Genomic DNA, 14011 nt, shown 5'->3' on the forward strand with positions numbered 1-14011 from the left:
TTAATCATTGAAAGGGCTTTGCCTCAGTCAAACTAAGACCTGCTAAAGGCCTTAGCTTTAAAAGACCAAGGTCTTTCACTGCATCTGGGGCCATTTCCAGTTGTGCTGACGTGTGTCTGGCCAATGGACTAAGATCACTCAGGTGGAAAAAGTGAGGCTTTTAACAGCCTTCCCTCATTTATATCCAATTCAATTGCATGTCAGGGAGATGAAACCCCTTGCCAAACCTCCAAGATGTCACAATTCTGTTTGAGAATGAAGGACAAACAACACCAACAAACAGATACATGGCAGCAGGATTTAATAAATGTTTTTAGATTAGTTAATTATGCTCTCTACTTAAGGCACAAACTATTTTCACAGACTTTAAATTTTCAATTTCTGCCCATGATTTGACAATAATTACTCCCAGACTCTACAATTATAGTACCAGATACTAACCTGTGCCATCATTTTGCATAGCCATTTAGGTTCCACGAAATATAAGTCACTTAACTGCAGTGCTGGGTCTTGGAAATGTAGCAGAACACCTGTAATACAATTCCAAATATCAGAAAACTCTGACTTCTAATTTTTTGTAGTTTTTTTTATTTGCATCTATGCATCAGTGTAAAGAATTCCACAGTGAAGAAACTCACTTTTTACCAATGCATACCTGCAACTCTTCTGTAACTCACAGTTTCTGAGAATTATCTGAGAAGAGACTTACATCACTAAACGGATAAATGACTTGTATAGGGTCTCAGAAATAGTTTATGTGTCTGAGGGAGGATACGAGCATTGGTTGTATTAATTTTGAGGCTAGTTCTATATCCACTATAGCACACTCTTTAGTGTCGTAAGGAACAAAAAGGACTGTGAAATAATTTGCAAACCATATAATATTATATAAATGTTTATTTGACATAGATTTTACATCTAAAGAGAAAGAGAAATAGATTTTTTTTTCTTTTCATCCAGTTACGAGATATATGTTATAAATGCATCCTATGTCAAAAATTAAAATTCAAAATTCAGATAATCTGGAGACAGAAAGAAATAAGACATTGTTTCAAAACTTCATGATAATATTTTTGTCAAAAAAATTCAAGGAAACACGCAGCATCCAACTTGACAGCTTTTACTCCAATTCCTAATCTTATGTTTTGATTCAAATATAATTTCTAGCACATTAAGGTTGATTTAAGAATTTTTCTATTCCGGATCATGACACTGTGAATGTATGGGATCCTGCTGTTATCATAGTAAATACATTTTACAGCAAGTTATTTTGATATCTGGGAGCTTCAGTTTCCTCACTGAAAAAGTAAAGTGACTGCCCTAAAATTGAATGATTTTAACAGGAAAAAATACCCTTAACTTTTCATTTCCTATGATTTGCTACCATGATTCTACAGCAGATCATACACATACCCTATTTTAAGATAATCTTGAAAATTTTTTCAAAGACAGTTTGTTTTAAATTTACATTTAATTTTTAAATTTAAATTTATAATTTAAGTTTCATTATTCAATGTTTTGACTAAACTTTTCTTTTAAAACTGTGGAAAAAAAGTAAAAACCAGAATTTTTAAAAATACCTGATTCATTTAGGAAGTGAACTGCATGAGGAAGTTCATTTTCATCCAACTGTAGTTGACTTTCTTTTACTAGCTGTACCAGTCGCTTCTGACTAATTACTGGAAATTCGGTGGGGACATTCTTTCTCTCCAATAAAATTTTCTTCTCGAGTTCCAAATAGCAGTCTGGAATCAGCTGTCCTACAACAGGCTGGTCTCTGATCTGTGCAAAAACCAGGAACAATGTTAAAGTGAATGTATGAATGAATAAGCATTTTTCATTCACAGTTATGTACTTACTACATGTCAAGCCATACGCTAAGCTCTAGGCATAGAAATAGAAAGAAAACAGTTGGAAGGGGGCAGAGCCAAGATGGTGGCTGAAAAGCAGGGACTTCCTTCAGTTCTCCCCCAAATCCCTCCAAACACCTGTAAAAAATGGCTCTGAACAAATTCTAGAGCTGCAGAACCCACCAAATAGCATAGAAAAGCAGGTCTCCAGCCCAGGACAGCCTGGATGGTCACTGTGAAGGGTCTAATTTACTGTGCTGGGAGTGGAGTGCAGCCAAGCGTGGGCTGCGCCAGGACAGACCAGACTGGGAGTCGGCCTGGAGCAGGCCTTAAGGCCAGGAATCATTGAGCTATGGCAGTTACCAGATTTCTCAACCCAAAAACACCAAAGACCATGGGGCAGGTTAGTGGGAAGACTTCTAGATCGAGTAAGAACGCGGTCTGGGCGCCAGCACTGGGGGTGGTGGAGGTAGTGCGGTTGTGGTTGCAGCAGCAGCAGGAAGCTCCTGTGGCTGCTTCCAGAACTTCAGGGTCAGCTGCTTCCAGAGTCCCTGGTTTACACAGTGGGAGGAATCAAGTGGCAAACCAGAGCTGGAGTGCAGGGCTTTCTTTGCCCTGCTTGCAACTGGGTTGCAATCCTGGTTGGTGGTTCTTGAGGGAGGAGGAGTCCTGGTGTGGCACAGCTTGCTGTACAGAAGTAGTTCTGAAAAGAGCAGTGCGGCCTCTAAGGATTGGGACAAAGCACTCTCTAATCTACAAGCAGTCATACCCTTACAAAAAGCTAAAGGGTCAAGTAGTTGGCTGGGAACATGGCCAGGCAGGGAAAATGGATCAGATTCAGACTCAGACTTTAGAATCTTTTTTTGGTGACAAAGATCAAAACATACAGCCAGAAGAAGTCAAGAAAGTCAGAGCCTACATTAAAAGCCTCAAAGAAAAATATGAACTGGTCTCAGGTCATGGAAGAGCTCAAAAAGGATTTGGAAAAGCAGGTAAGAGAAGTAGAGGAAAAACTGGGAAGAGAGATGAGAGTTATGGAAGAAAATTATGAAAAACAAGCCAATGACTTGATAAAGGAGACCCAAAAACATACTGAAGAAAATAGTACCTTAAAAAATAGACTAACTCAAATGGCAAAAAAGCTCCAAAAAGCCAATGAGGAGAACAATGCCTTGAAAGGAAGAATTAGCCAAATGGAAAAGAAGGTCCAAAAGACCACTGAAGAAAATACCACCTTAAAAATTAGATTGGAGCAAGTGGAAGCTAGTGAATTTATGAGAAATCAAGATATTATTAAAAAAACCAAAGGAATGAAAAAGTGGAAGACAATGTGAAATATCTCATTGGAAAAACCACTGACCTGGAGAAGAGATCCAGGAGAGATAATCCAAAAATTATTGGACTACCTAAAAGCCATGATCAAAAAAAAAAAAACCTATACATCATCTTTCAAGAAATTATCAAGGAGAACTTCCCTGATATTCTAAAGCCAGAGGGTAAAATAGAAATTGAAAGGATCCACCAATCGTCTCCTCAAAAACATCCCAAAAAGAAAACTTGTAGAATATCGTCGCCAAATTCCAGAGCTCCTAGGTCAAGGATAAAATAATGCAAGCAGCCAGAAAGAAACAATTTTAATATTGTGGAAATACAATCAGGATAACACAAGATCTAGCAGTTTCTCCATTAAGAGATCGAAGAGCTTGGAATATGATATTCTAGAGGTCAAAGGAGCTAGGATTAAAAGCAAGAATCACCTACCCAGCAAAACTGAGTATAATGCTCCAAGGCAAAATATGGATTTTCAATAAAATAGAGGACTTTCAAGCTTCCTCAGTGAGAAGACCAGAGCTGAATAGAAAATTTTACTTTCAAACACAAGAATCAAGAGAAGCATGAAAAGGTAAACAAAAAAGAGAAATCATAAGGGACTTACTAATGCTGAACTGTTTTGTTTACATTCCTACATGGAAAGATGATGTGTGTAATTCATGAGACCTTTATCAGTATTAGGGTAGCTGAAGGGAATACACACACACACACACATACACACACATATTTATACACACATATATATACACAGAGAGAGAGAGAGAGAGGGAGAGAGAGAGAAAGAGAGAAGAGAGAGCGAGCACAGGGTGAAGTGAATATGAAGGGATGATATCTATAAAAATAGAATCAAATTAAGGGATGAGAGAGGAATATATTGAGAGAGGGAGAAAGGGAGAGATAGAATGGGGTAAATTATCTCACATAAAAGTGGCAAGAAAAAGCAATTCTATTGGAAGTGAGGAAGGGGCAGGTGAGGGGGAATGAGTGAATCTTGCTCTCATTGGATTTGACCTGAGGAGGGAAGAACATACACACTCAATTGGTTATCTTATCCCACAGGAAAGTAGGGGGAAGAGTATAAAAAAGGGAGGACCGATCGGGGGAGGAGGTAATTAAAAGCAAACACTTTTGAAAAGGGACAGCGTCAAGGGAGAAAATTAAATAAAGGGGGACAGGATAGGATGGAGTGAAACATATTTAGTCTTTCACAACATGATTATTGTGGAAGTGTTTTACATAATGATACATGTGTGGTCTATGTTGAATTTCTTGCCTTCTTAGGGAGGGTGGGTGGGGATGGAAAAGGGGAGAGAATTTGGAACTCAGAGTTTTAAAAGCTGATGCTCAAAAAAAGAGTTGTTCTTGCATGCAACTGGGAAACAAGATATATAGGCAATGGGGCATAGAAATCTATCTTGCCCTACAAGAAAGTAAGGGGAAAGGAGATGGGGGTTGAGTGGGGTGACAGAAGGGAGGGCTGAATGGGGAACAGGGCAATCAGAATATATGCCATCTTGTAGAGGGGGAGAGAGTAGAAATGGGGAGAAAATTTCTAACTCAAAATCTTGTGGAAATCAATGCTGAAAACTAAAAAATATTAAATAATAAAATATGGAATTAACCCCCCCAAATAAATAAATAAAACAAAATTAACTAAGAAAACTAGTACTACTTAGTGCTCATAAGCTCCAATATAATAACATTAAACAGTACCTTGAAGTTCAGACTCTCTTTTACAATACTTTTCCGAAGTTTTACCAATGCCTCACATTCTTCTGTAGCATTAACAAAATGGTAATCTCTTATTTCAGGGAACCCCCTTTTGTTTAAAAGCTCCTTAGTTATTTTGCTTATGGAGGCCTTTCGCTGTTTCTCATGAGAAACATCCAAATGGGTTCCAACAAGAATCACTGGTGAGGAAGAAGCCCGAGCCTGTAGGGGAAAGCCATGAAACATGCAAGTTTATTCTAGAATTGGGATTTTCTTTTAACTCTATTGATGCTTACTCCTAATAGTACTGCTACCAGTGAAAACAGCACTTTAATGCTTCAAGGAGCCATGATTTTTTTAGAAGATTTTTAAAAAATATCTGCAACTTGAGTAATCTAACATTCTGCAAATGAAGTGTTAATGAACAAACATTTACTATGGATGACGCTGTGCTAGGTGAGGGCAAACAAACATAAGAAGTGAGACAATTCTTTCTCTTAAAAAAGCATAGATTCTAATGGAGAAGATAACAAGTAAATATAGAATATAAGGAAAACAAATAATAAATAAAGTGGTTAAATATAAGGTAGTCTGAGAGGAAGGGCACTAGCAGTTGAGGGAAACAGAAATGATTTCATGTAGAAAGTGGTATTTGTAAGGAAGAGAGGAATTGTGTGAGGTGAAAATGAGATATATATTCCAGGCATGGGGGGGAACCCAGTGCAAAAACCACAGAGACAAGAGGTGAAATGTTATGAGTAACGAAGAAAATCTGGCCAGATCAAAGTGTGTGAGAAGGGGAGTAATGTCCAATAAGGGCTAGAAAGACAGGTTGGGGCAAGGTTGTAAGGAGCTAAAAATAACGAAGAAGGATGAAAAGGACACACATGTACACAAATATTTATAGCAGCTCCTTTTTGATAGCAAAGAACTGGAAAGTAGAGGGCTGCCCTCAACTGAAGAATGGCTTAACAAATTATGGTACATGAACATAATGGAATACTACTGTGCCATAAGGAATAATGAAGTTGGAAACCAGATTGCAAAATGTTGAAAAGTGAGAAAGGAGAAAATGGAGGCAGCAAGTAGAGGCAGCTTTTTCTAGGCATTTGACTGAGAACTTGGTTCTGACAACAATTCTGTTTGCTTAAGCAAACGATAGGAACTTTGTTGGGCATTTACTGATAAGCATGTTTCAGCTTTAAATACTCTCTTCATCTGGGTTCATATTATCTCCCCCATACCAAAGTAAATCACTTAATGAAGAATGGCACCAGTCCACCAATTCACCTAAGAAAATTTCAATTAAGATCTCTTAAAGTATAGCAGTTCAAAAAAAGTGCTAGGGGACCCTGAAGAATTTTCCCAGTACAAGCATATTAACTGTCTCTGGGAAGAATAGCCTTGCACCGAGTCCACATAGATATGGTTAGGTCGCCAGTGGATAGAGTACTGGGCCTGAAGTCAGGAAGACTCATCTTCCTGAGTTCAAATCTGGCCTCAGACACTTACTAGCTGTTTCACCCTGAACAAGTCACTTAATGCTATTTGCTGTAAAATGAGCTGGAGAAGGAAATGGTAGACCAATGTCTTTGTCAAGAAAACCCAAACTGGGATCACAAAGAGTTGTACGTAATTGAATAACAGAGTCTGTACACATCTCACCAAGAAGGTGGTTCTTGAGCTAAAACACAGATAATGTACCCATATAACACACCCAACTCCTATTTTAAGACCTTGTAAATACAGTTAATTCAGTTCTCCAAATCAGCATTTTGTTTTCTTAGATGGTCAATGAATAAAATCTCCCACTCCCTGATCCCCCATGCCCAATTGGGTGCCAAGTCTTGTCAGTTTTATTTCTATAACATCTCTCACATCCATCCCTGTGTCCTTACTCACATATATAATACACTATTAAAAAGCCTTACACTAATTATACATGATATCATAGAACATAGAATATTATTATATCATTATTGCTTTTCAGTCATGTCTAACTCTTCGTGACCCTACGGACCATACTGTGGGATTTTCTTAGCAAAGATACTGGAGTGTTTTGCCATTTCCTTTTCCAGTGGATTAAGACTGGTTTAAAAGGTTAAGTGACTTGCCCCAGGTCACAAAGGTATTAAGTGTCTAAAGCTGGATTCGAACTCAGGTATTCCTGACTCTAGGCCAGGGTTCTATCCACTGAGCCATGTAGCTGCCTCATCATATTGTATAAACCATTATAAAGTCTTAACGTCAAACCCACATCACAACAATAGCCTTCTAATTGGCTTCTCTGCTTTCAGGCTCTATCTTTTTCATTCTATCTACAGGTGCCAAAATTATATATCTTAAAAACAGAGATCTGACCATGCACAACATTGCCCATTCAAAAATCTCCAGTGGTTACCCTAGTGTCACCAGGATAAAATACTACTCCTCAGCCTGGATTTTAAGATCTTCCACAATATGATTTCTACCTACTTTTCCAGTCTTACTTCAGAATATTATAGTGGAGTCATATATTATGTTCACTTTACAATGGAGTCATGTATTGCATGAAGATTAGGCTCAAAGTCAGGGCAAAGGCAAAACCTGCATAGTGCAGTTGCCCATAAAGGATGGTCAGGTGTGGTGGATAGAATGCTGGTAATGGAATCAGGAAGATCCAAGTTCAAATGCAGCCTCAGAGATTTGCTAGCTGTGTGATGCTGGGCAAGTCACCTAACCTCTGTTTGTAGTTTCCTCATCTATAAAATAGGGATGATAATAACACCTACTTCCCATGAAGATCAAATGAGATAATAATTGTAAAGCTCTTAGCACAGGGCCTGGCACACAGTAAGTACTATACAAAAAGAAGCAGTTAGGCAGCCCGGTGGATACAGCACTGAGCCTCGAGTCAGGAAGACCTGAATTCAAATCCAGCCTCAGACACCTACTAGCTACGTGACCCTGGGCAAGTCACTTAACCTCACTTTGCTTTAAATCACTGGAGAAGAAAATAGCAAATCACTCCGGTAATCTTTGCCAAGAAAACCCCATGGGCAGTAGTGGTACTATATAGTCCAAGGAGTCAGGAATAGTGGGATATGACCGAACAACAACAGATGGAAAGGAGGCAGAGCTTATTAAAAGTCGGCATTCTTGAATTTTTTGTTATGTACCTCATTAGCAATCTGGTGGATACGGAACCCTTCTTAGAAAAATGTTTTTAAATCTATAAAATAGAAAAAAAAAACACACAATATACACATAAAAAGGAAACCAATTATGTCTAAATAGTTATCAAAATATTTTTCCTAAGCAAATTCAGACCTACCTCTCCCAAATTAAGAATCTCTGCTTTAAAAGAAGAGATACTGTATCTGTGAGCATCTGTCTATGGAAATATGAATGTAAACTTTATTTTTGACCACACAACAATCTATTATCGGTAGAGAGAAAGAATCAAGACTACTGTTCAAAGATAGGAATCGGGATAGGTACTAGACCTGGAAGGATACATCAATTGATCTAGGCTTGTACTATTCCTGGAAATTACTATCAGAGAGTTGCCTAGAGCAGTGGTATCAGACGCAAAGAGAAAGCAATACTTGTAAAAACCACAAATTAATTATCTATGTAGTATTGTATTTTGATTTGTTAAACATTTTCCAATTACATTATAATTTGGTTCCTTGCTACATGTTTGACACCTCTAGTAGAGCATGGTTAAGTGACTGACCAATCATAAAACACTATGTCCCAGAAAAGGACCTAGCTGATAAGAAAAACTGATAAAGGGGGAAATTTCTATACTTTAATTGGATAATAAAGCTAGAGATGAATAGGACCTTAAAAGCAATTGGGTCCACCCCCCCTCATTTACAAATGAGGAAGAGAGAAGCTAAGTCACTGCCCACAGTCAAATAGGTAGTATCAGAGGGGACATTTGAACCCAGATCTTCCTGAATTCAACTCCAGCGTCCAGCACTTTACCCCATGCTTCTTATGTAAGTATGGTTATATCAGGTTATTACACCATCACGTGCCTTCCTCTTTACACAGTACAAGAAAAGAACAAAATATGGTCAAAGTAGTGGCTTCATTGCCAACCAAGACAGCTAGGAAGGTCAAGATTGTCCCTTTCAATAGCTCTACCAGCCTATGCCAAGTGAATCTCTATAGCTATGAAGAGAACATTAAAATTATGTTCAGCACAGCACTTTTAAGAGCTGAAGACTCACTAAGAATAGGATCTTCATATTCCCCATTTCACACACACTATGCTCACAGTACTACTTAAACTGTTATTTTTCTTTTTTTTTAAAGACCAAGCATGCACAGTTCAAACTGCTTAAACCAAATCTGTGCAGGAGGCAACTCCATTAAACTCCACACTCTACACTATAGTCAAATATGTCAACTTTCTGTTCCCTGTACATGACACCTCATCTGCTGCCTCATGCATTTTCTCAGGAGTCTGCCTAATCTAAATTCCTCTCCTGACCCTCTAGAAACTTCCTATAAAATACAGCCCAGGTTTCTGTGATGTGCTTTATGGAACTTGATTTGCATTTTAAATATATTTTGTATTTACTTATATACATAGATGTTGTATTATCCCTCCCCCACCCTGCTACCTCTCCTCAATGTAAACTTTTAAGACTAAGATTTTTTAATATTTCCTTTGTGCATGGAAATTTAGAGGAAGCAATTCTTTTGTCATCAGAGAAAGAGAAAATTTTCTGGGCTAAGATATATAATTTTCTAGGAACTGTAGTTTCAAAAAGAGAATATTACTTATTTTTATATGATTTGATTGATATCATCATACTTATCCAAACAATCTCTTAAATATTTCTAGAGAGAAAAAATCAGCATAACTTATCAATACATAGAAAAAGTCTAAAAACATGTTCAATGTGTAATACCTCCTGCCTTCATGAAGGGGTAGTTTTGCAATGCTCTTCCATATGTCTTTGAGTCCAATTTGATCTATATGGTTTTTGTTACATTTAATTTTGATTTTTTCATGCTTCCATTTAAATCTTCAGAGCTATTGCTTATATTGTTTCATTGTCTCTGCTTACTTCACTCTGTATCAGTTCATATAGATCTTTCCATGCTTCTCTGATCACACACATGATTTCTTCCATTTTATTCATGTACCACAATTTGTTTTGGCATGTCCCAAATCATGGGCATGTGCTTTGTTTCCAACTCTTTGCTAATAAAAAAGGGTTTCTCTAAATATTTTGATGTATATGGGGGCTTTTTGCTTATTGGTAGTTCCTTAGGGTATAAACCTACTAGTAGAGCCTCTGGTTCAAAGATTATTGACATTTTAGTCATTTTATTTGCATAATTCCAAACTGCTTTCTGAAACCGTTGAAGCATTTCACAGCTTAAGTGTGCCCATCTTTCCACAATCCCTTGACTACTGCCATTCTTGTGTCATTTTTGCCGATTTTGCAATTTTGCAGGGTGTCAGGTTGTATGGATTGTCATTTCTTGAATTATTTGTGATTTGTAGCACTGTTTCATGTGGTTGTGAATACTTGGCAATTCTTTTGAAAACTATTCATATCTTTATACCATTTATGTACTGGCGAATAGCTATTAGTTATACACACATACATACACATATGTACACATATAATTTTTCCCCATTCATTAATTTTGTCTATGTAGAAACTTTTAGTTTCAGGTAATCTAAGTTACTTATTTTAACTCTAATAATTACCTCTATCTTGATCTACAGATGTGAGAGACATACGATCTATTTCTTTTCTAATGTTATAAGATGATCTTGTAGTGCTTTTGTATATTGTAGATCTTTTGTTTTTCCAAATTTTTCAATTTTCCAAATTGTTATTATCTTGTCAAGTTCAATAAAGTATACTCTCGGTAATTTGATTGGCAGAGCACTTAAAGTATAAATTAATTTTGGTAGCATTGCTATTTTTATTATATTGACATGCCACTGAATATTCCTCTAATTATTTAAGTTGTTCTTTATTTCTTTAAGGAGTACTTTGTAATTGAATTGACAAAGATTTTGTGTGCTTTGGTAGGTCGTTCCCTAAATATTTTATGCAGTTTTTGTAATTAGCTAAAATGGGAATTCCTTTTCTATTATTTCTCCTTTTGTTTTGTTATTGTTATATAGAAATACTGTTAATTTTTTGAGAGTTTATTTGTAGTCCACAATTTTGCTGAAGCTTTTGTCTCAATTAGTGTTCTTATCTCTTCTTTACCTGTCTTTTATGTGTTTATTTCCTTTCTCTTATCTTATTGCTGTTATTAGCTTTCCCAGAAGTATACGAAATAATAATGGGCATCCATGTTTCACTCTCATATCTACTGGGAAATGCTCTAGTGCATCACCAATGCATGTGATTCTTGCTTTGGGCTTTAGATACTTACTTTTTATGATTGATATATATATACACCCCACCTCTCTATGCCTATACTTTGTAAGGTTTTTAGCATAAAAGAGGGTAGTACTTTGTCAAAGGCATTACCTTAATCTTTTTTAAAGTGGCCCTATTCCCATTGGTGCTTTTCCCCTCACCACTCATCTCTTTTGCTCCTGCACTTATCTGGTTATTTAATTTTTTCCCACCCATGTAAATTCTCCCTTAAAAGAACTAGTACTGTTTAGTAGTTTTTAAAATTTCATTTTTTGTCTCACTTTTCCAAAAAGGATGCCTCTCACTCTCTTCATTATCTATCCTCTCTCTCTGTCTTTCTAGACCATGGTTTTCTAATTCATGACCCTTACAATTACCTGGTCTTTCCCTCTTTTTTTGCATTGTTATTGCAATCAAAGCTTCAAACGTATCCATTCTAGGCTCTCCCTTCTAGGCACTTTTTGCCACAGCCTTACAGAGCTGGTGCCATGAATTTACCTTTTCCATTGTGCCTCATTCCCAAAAATATTTCAATAATTGCAGGTGTCAGAGACAACACTGTCCCACGGTGGGGCTCCTTCCCCACCATATCCCTAATTATGAAGCCCATCACCATTACCTTTCCCCATTTGCCTTAAAATCTCCTTCCTGGGTCAGAGATTTCACATACACCCACATGACAAATGCCTGTAGGAGTTCCAACTTGCCTCCTCCTGAGGTAAGAGGAATAGGCTTTTCAAACACCAAATCCCCCAGACTACATCCAGCACAAGGTCCCCTTCTGACTTCACAGGCTATTACTCTTCTTACTACAGGAGCATTCATAAATAAAAACCCCTACGACCACCACAAGACCTACTTACCTTTTCCCCATTTTTCAATCTTTCCCCCCTCTTCCTCTTCACTTCTTCCCCTGTTAAAATCTTATCTTTCTGAGATCACTTTCTTCTCACTCTTTGCCTTCTATTTGACTATTCTATTCTTTCCTTCATTATGGTGTCAAGGTTTTTCATCCTGTCATATTCTTCTGGAAGACCTTTAAATCGTCTCTAGGCATCATACCTATGAGATCCTTATGTTTTGTTTGCATAGTGAACATATTTTCTTTTAATGCCACCTTTTCCTTCTCTCCTAGATTGTCCTTCCTTCACTTTTATAAATTTGTATTCCCAAACTATTGTTTTCTTTTTTTTACTTTGGTGAGGGTTGCCATTGTAGATGACAGGTTTTTATTCTGCCCATTATTTTTGCTGTATAGGCCATAAATTCTGTTTTCTTAATTCTCAGTTCTCTTTCGAACCACTTAGGAAGAATGTATTGTGTTTCCATGTTCTCATCATGTTCCCCAGGGTCTTCTGCCTCAACTGTTGGATCATGTCCCTTTATTTTGCAGTATTTATTGATAGATGCCTGAACTTGTTTACTTCATCTGACAGCCATATTTTCTTATGTTGTTAAATTTTTCTCTTGATAATCATTTAATATCAATTTAGTAAGTTCAATAAGGGCCGGAGCACATTTAACAATCAACCAGAAGAAGAGCCTGGACCTAAACCTCTTTGTTCTCTGAGTTTACTCAGAGAATGGCTCTTCCTATGTCAACAAGGCCAGATCAGGCTGACTTAAGAACATCCTTTCCTCTGTTTGTAGCCATTAAGGTTGAGACTTTTAACCTGAGACACTATCTTGAATAATGTGACTTTTTCTTATCTTAATATTTTATGGGCATATGATAGGTTATGGCATGTTAATGGTAAGTTAAACACAGAGATCCTGGGTTGTAATTTCAATTGACACTTTGCCAACTCTCTTATCTTATTGTATTTACAACCTATTCAATTAAGGAAAGTCCTTTTCTTGTATCACGGTTAAACATACATGTGGATCATAAAATTGGGTAACACAGACATGCTGAGTTGGGACTAAAAATGTATTTAAATCTTCTTATTCTATTGTTCAGACAGTCAAAACTTATGCTCTGGCTCCTTGTAGGTACAAGAAAGCTAGCTTTGCTAGCTTTAAGGGAATAAACATTATGAATTTACATATCACCTAGCTTGTTTGCCTCCCTTAACCAAACTTTCAGGTCTATACCCTGAAGATTTATCTGTTTATGTTCAAGGTCTTTTAAGTTTTCTTCTTCCTGAGATCTTCAGTGATTCCATGGTTTTCTCCCCTGATTTTTCTCTGGTCACTTTCTTACTTTCCCCCTTCTGACAGTGGTTTCTTTGGGGTCTGGATCTCAAAGCATCTCAGCCTCTTTCCATGCTGAGCAATTCATGATTCACTAGAGTAGTTTCTCTGCCCCAAGTGACTTTTCAGTGTTCTGAACTAGGCAAAATGAAGCCTTTGACTGTGAGAAAGTCACAGTCTGGCAGCAGCTAAAGGGAGAAGTTAGTAAAGCTGGTAAAAAACAAACAAACAAACAACTCTACCCACAAGCTATCCAAGAGGGAATAGCTAGTTTTCTGATAATCTAATCAACACTTTTAACCCCATACTTGGGATAGTATATGACATAGCATAGGACCTGTAATGGGGAAGACATGACTTCAAATCCAGCTTCAAACACTTACTAGCTGTGTGACTTTAGGCAAGTCAATGAACCTCTGTTTTCCCAAGTTTCCTCTTCTGTAAAATGGGGATAATAATAGTATCTATCTCCCAAGGTTGTTGTGATGATAAAACGGGTTGTCTGTAAGAGCTATATAAATGCTGGCTATTATTAGT

At 37.2% G+C, this 14011-nt stretch overlaps 1 protein-coding gene across 1 annotated transcript in view; it reads right to left on the reverse strand.

Annotated features, from left to right (window-relative positions):
- Positions 1-14011, reverse strand: part of LRRK2 (leucine rich repeat kinase 2) — a 232096-nt gene that overhangs the window by 78101 nt on the left and 139984 nt on the right. The window contains exons 31-33 of the mRNA XM_036759572.1: positions 4896-5114; positions 1581-1782; positions 442-530 (exon numbers count right to left, since the gene is read on the reverse strand). Of these exons, the coding sequence (XP_036615467.1) occupies positions 442-530; positions 1581-1782; positions 4896-5114 (510 nt within the window). The remainder of the gene's footprint in view (positions 1-441; positions 531-1580; positions 1783-4895; positions 5115-14011) is intronic.

Source organism: Trichosurus vulpecula, chromosome 5 (genome assembly GCF_011100635.1).
Source record: "Trichosurus vulpecula isolate mTriVul1 chromosome 5, mTriVul1.pri, whole genome shotgun sequence".
Lineage (NCBI taxonomy): Eukaryota > Metazoa > Chordata > Mammalia > Diprotodontia > Phalangeridae > Trichosurus > Trichosurus vulpecula.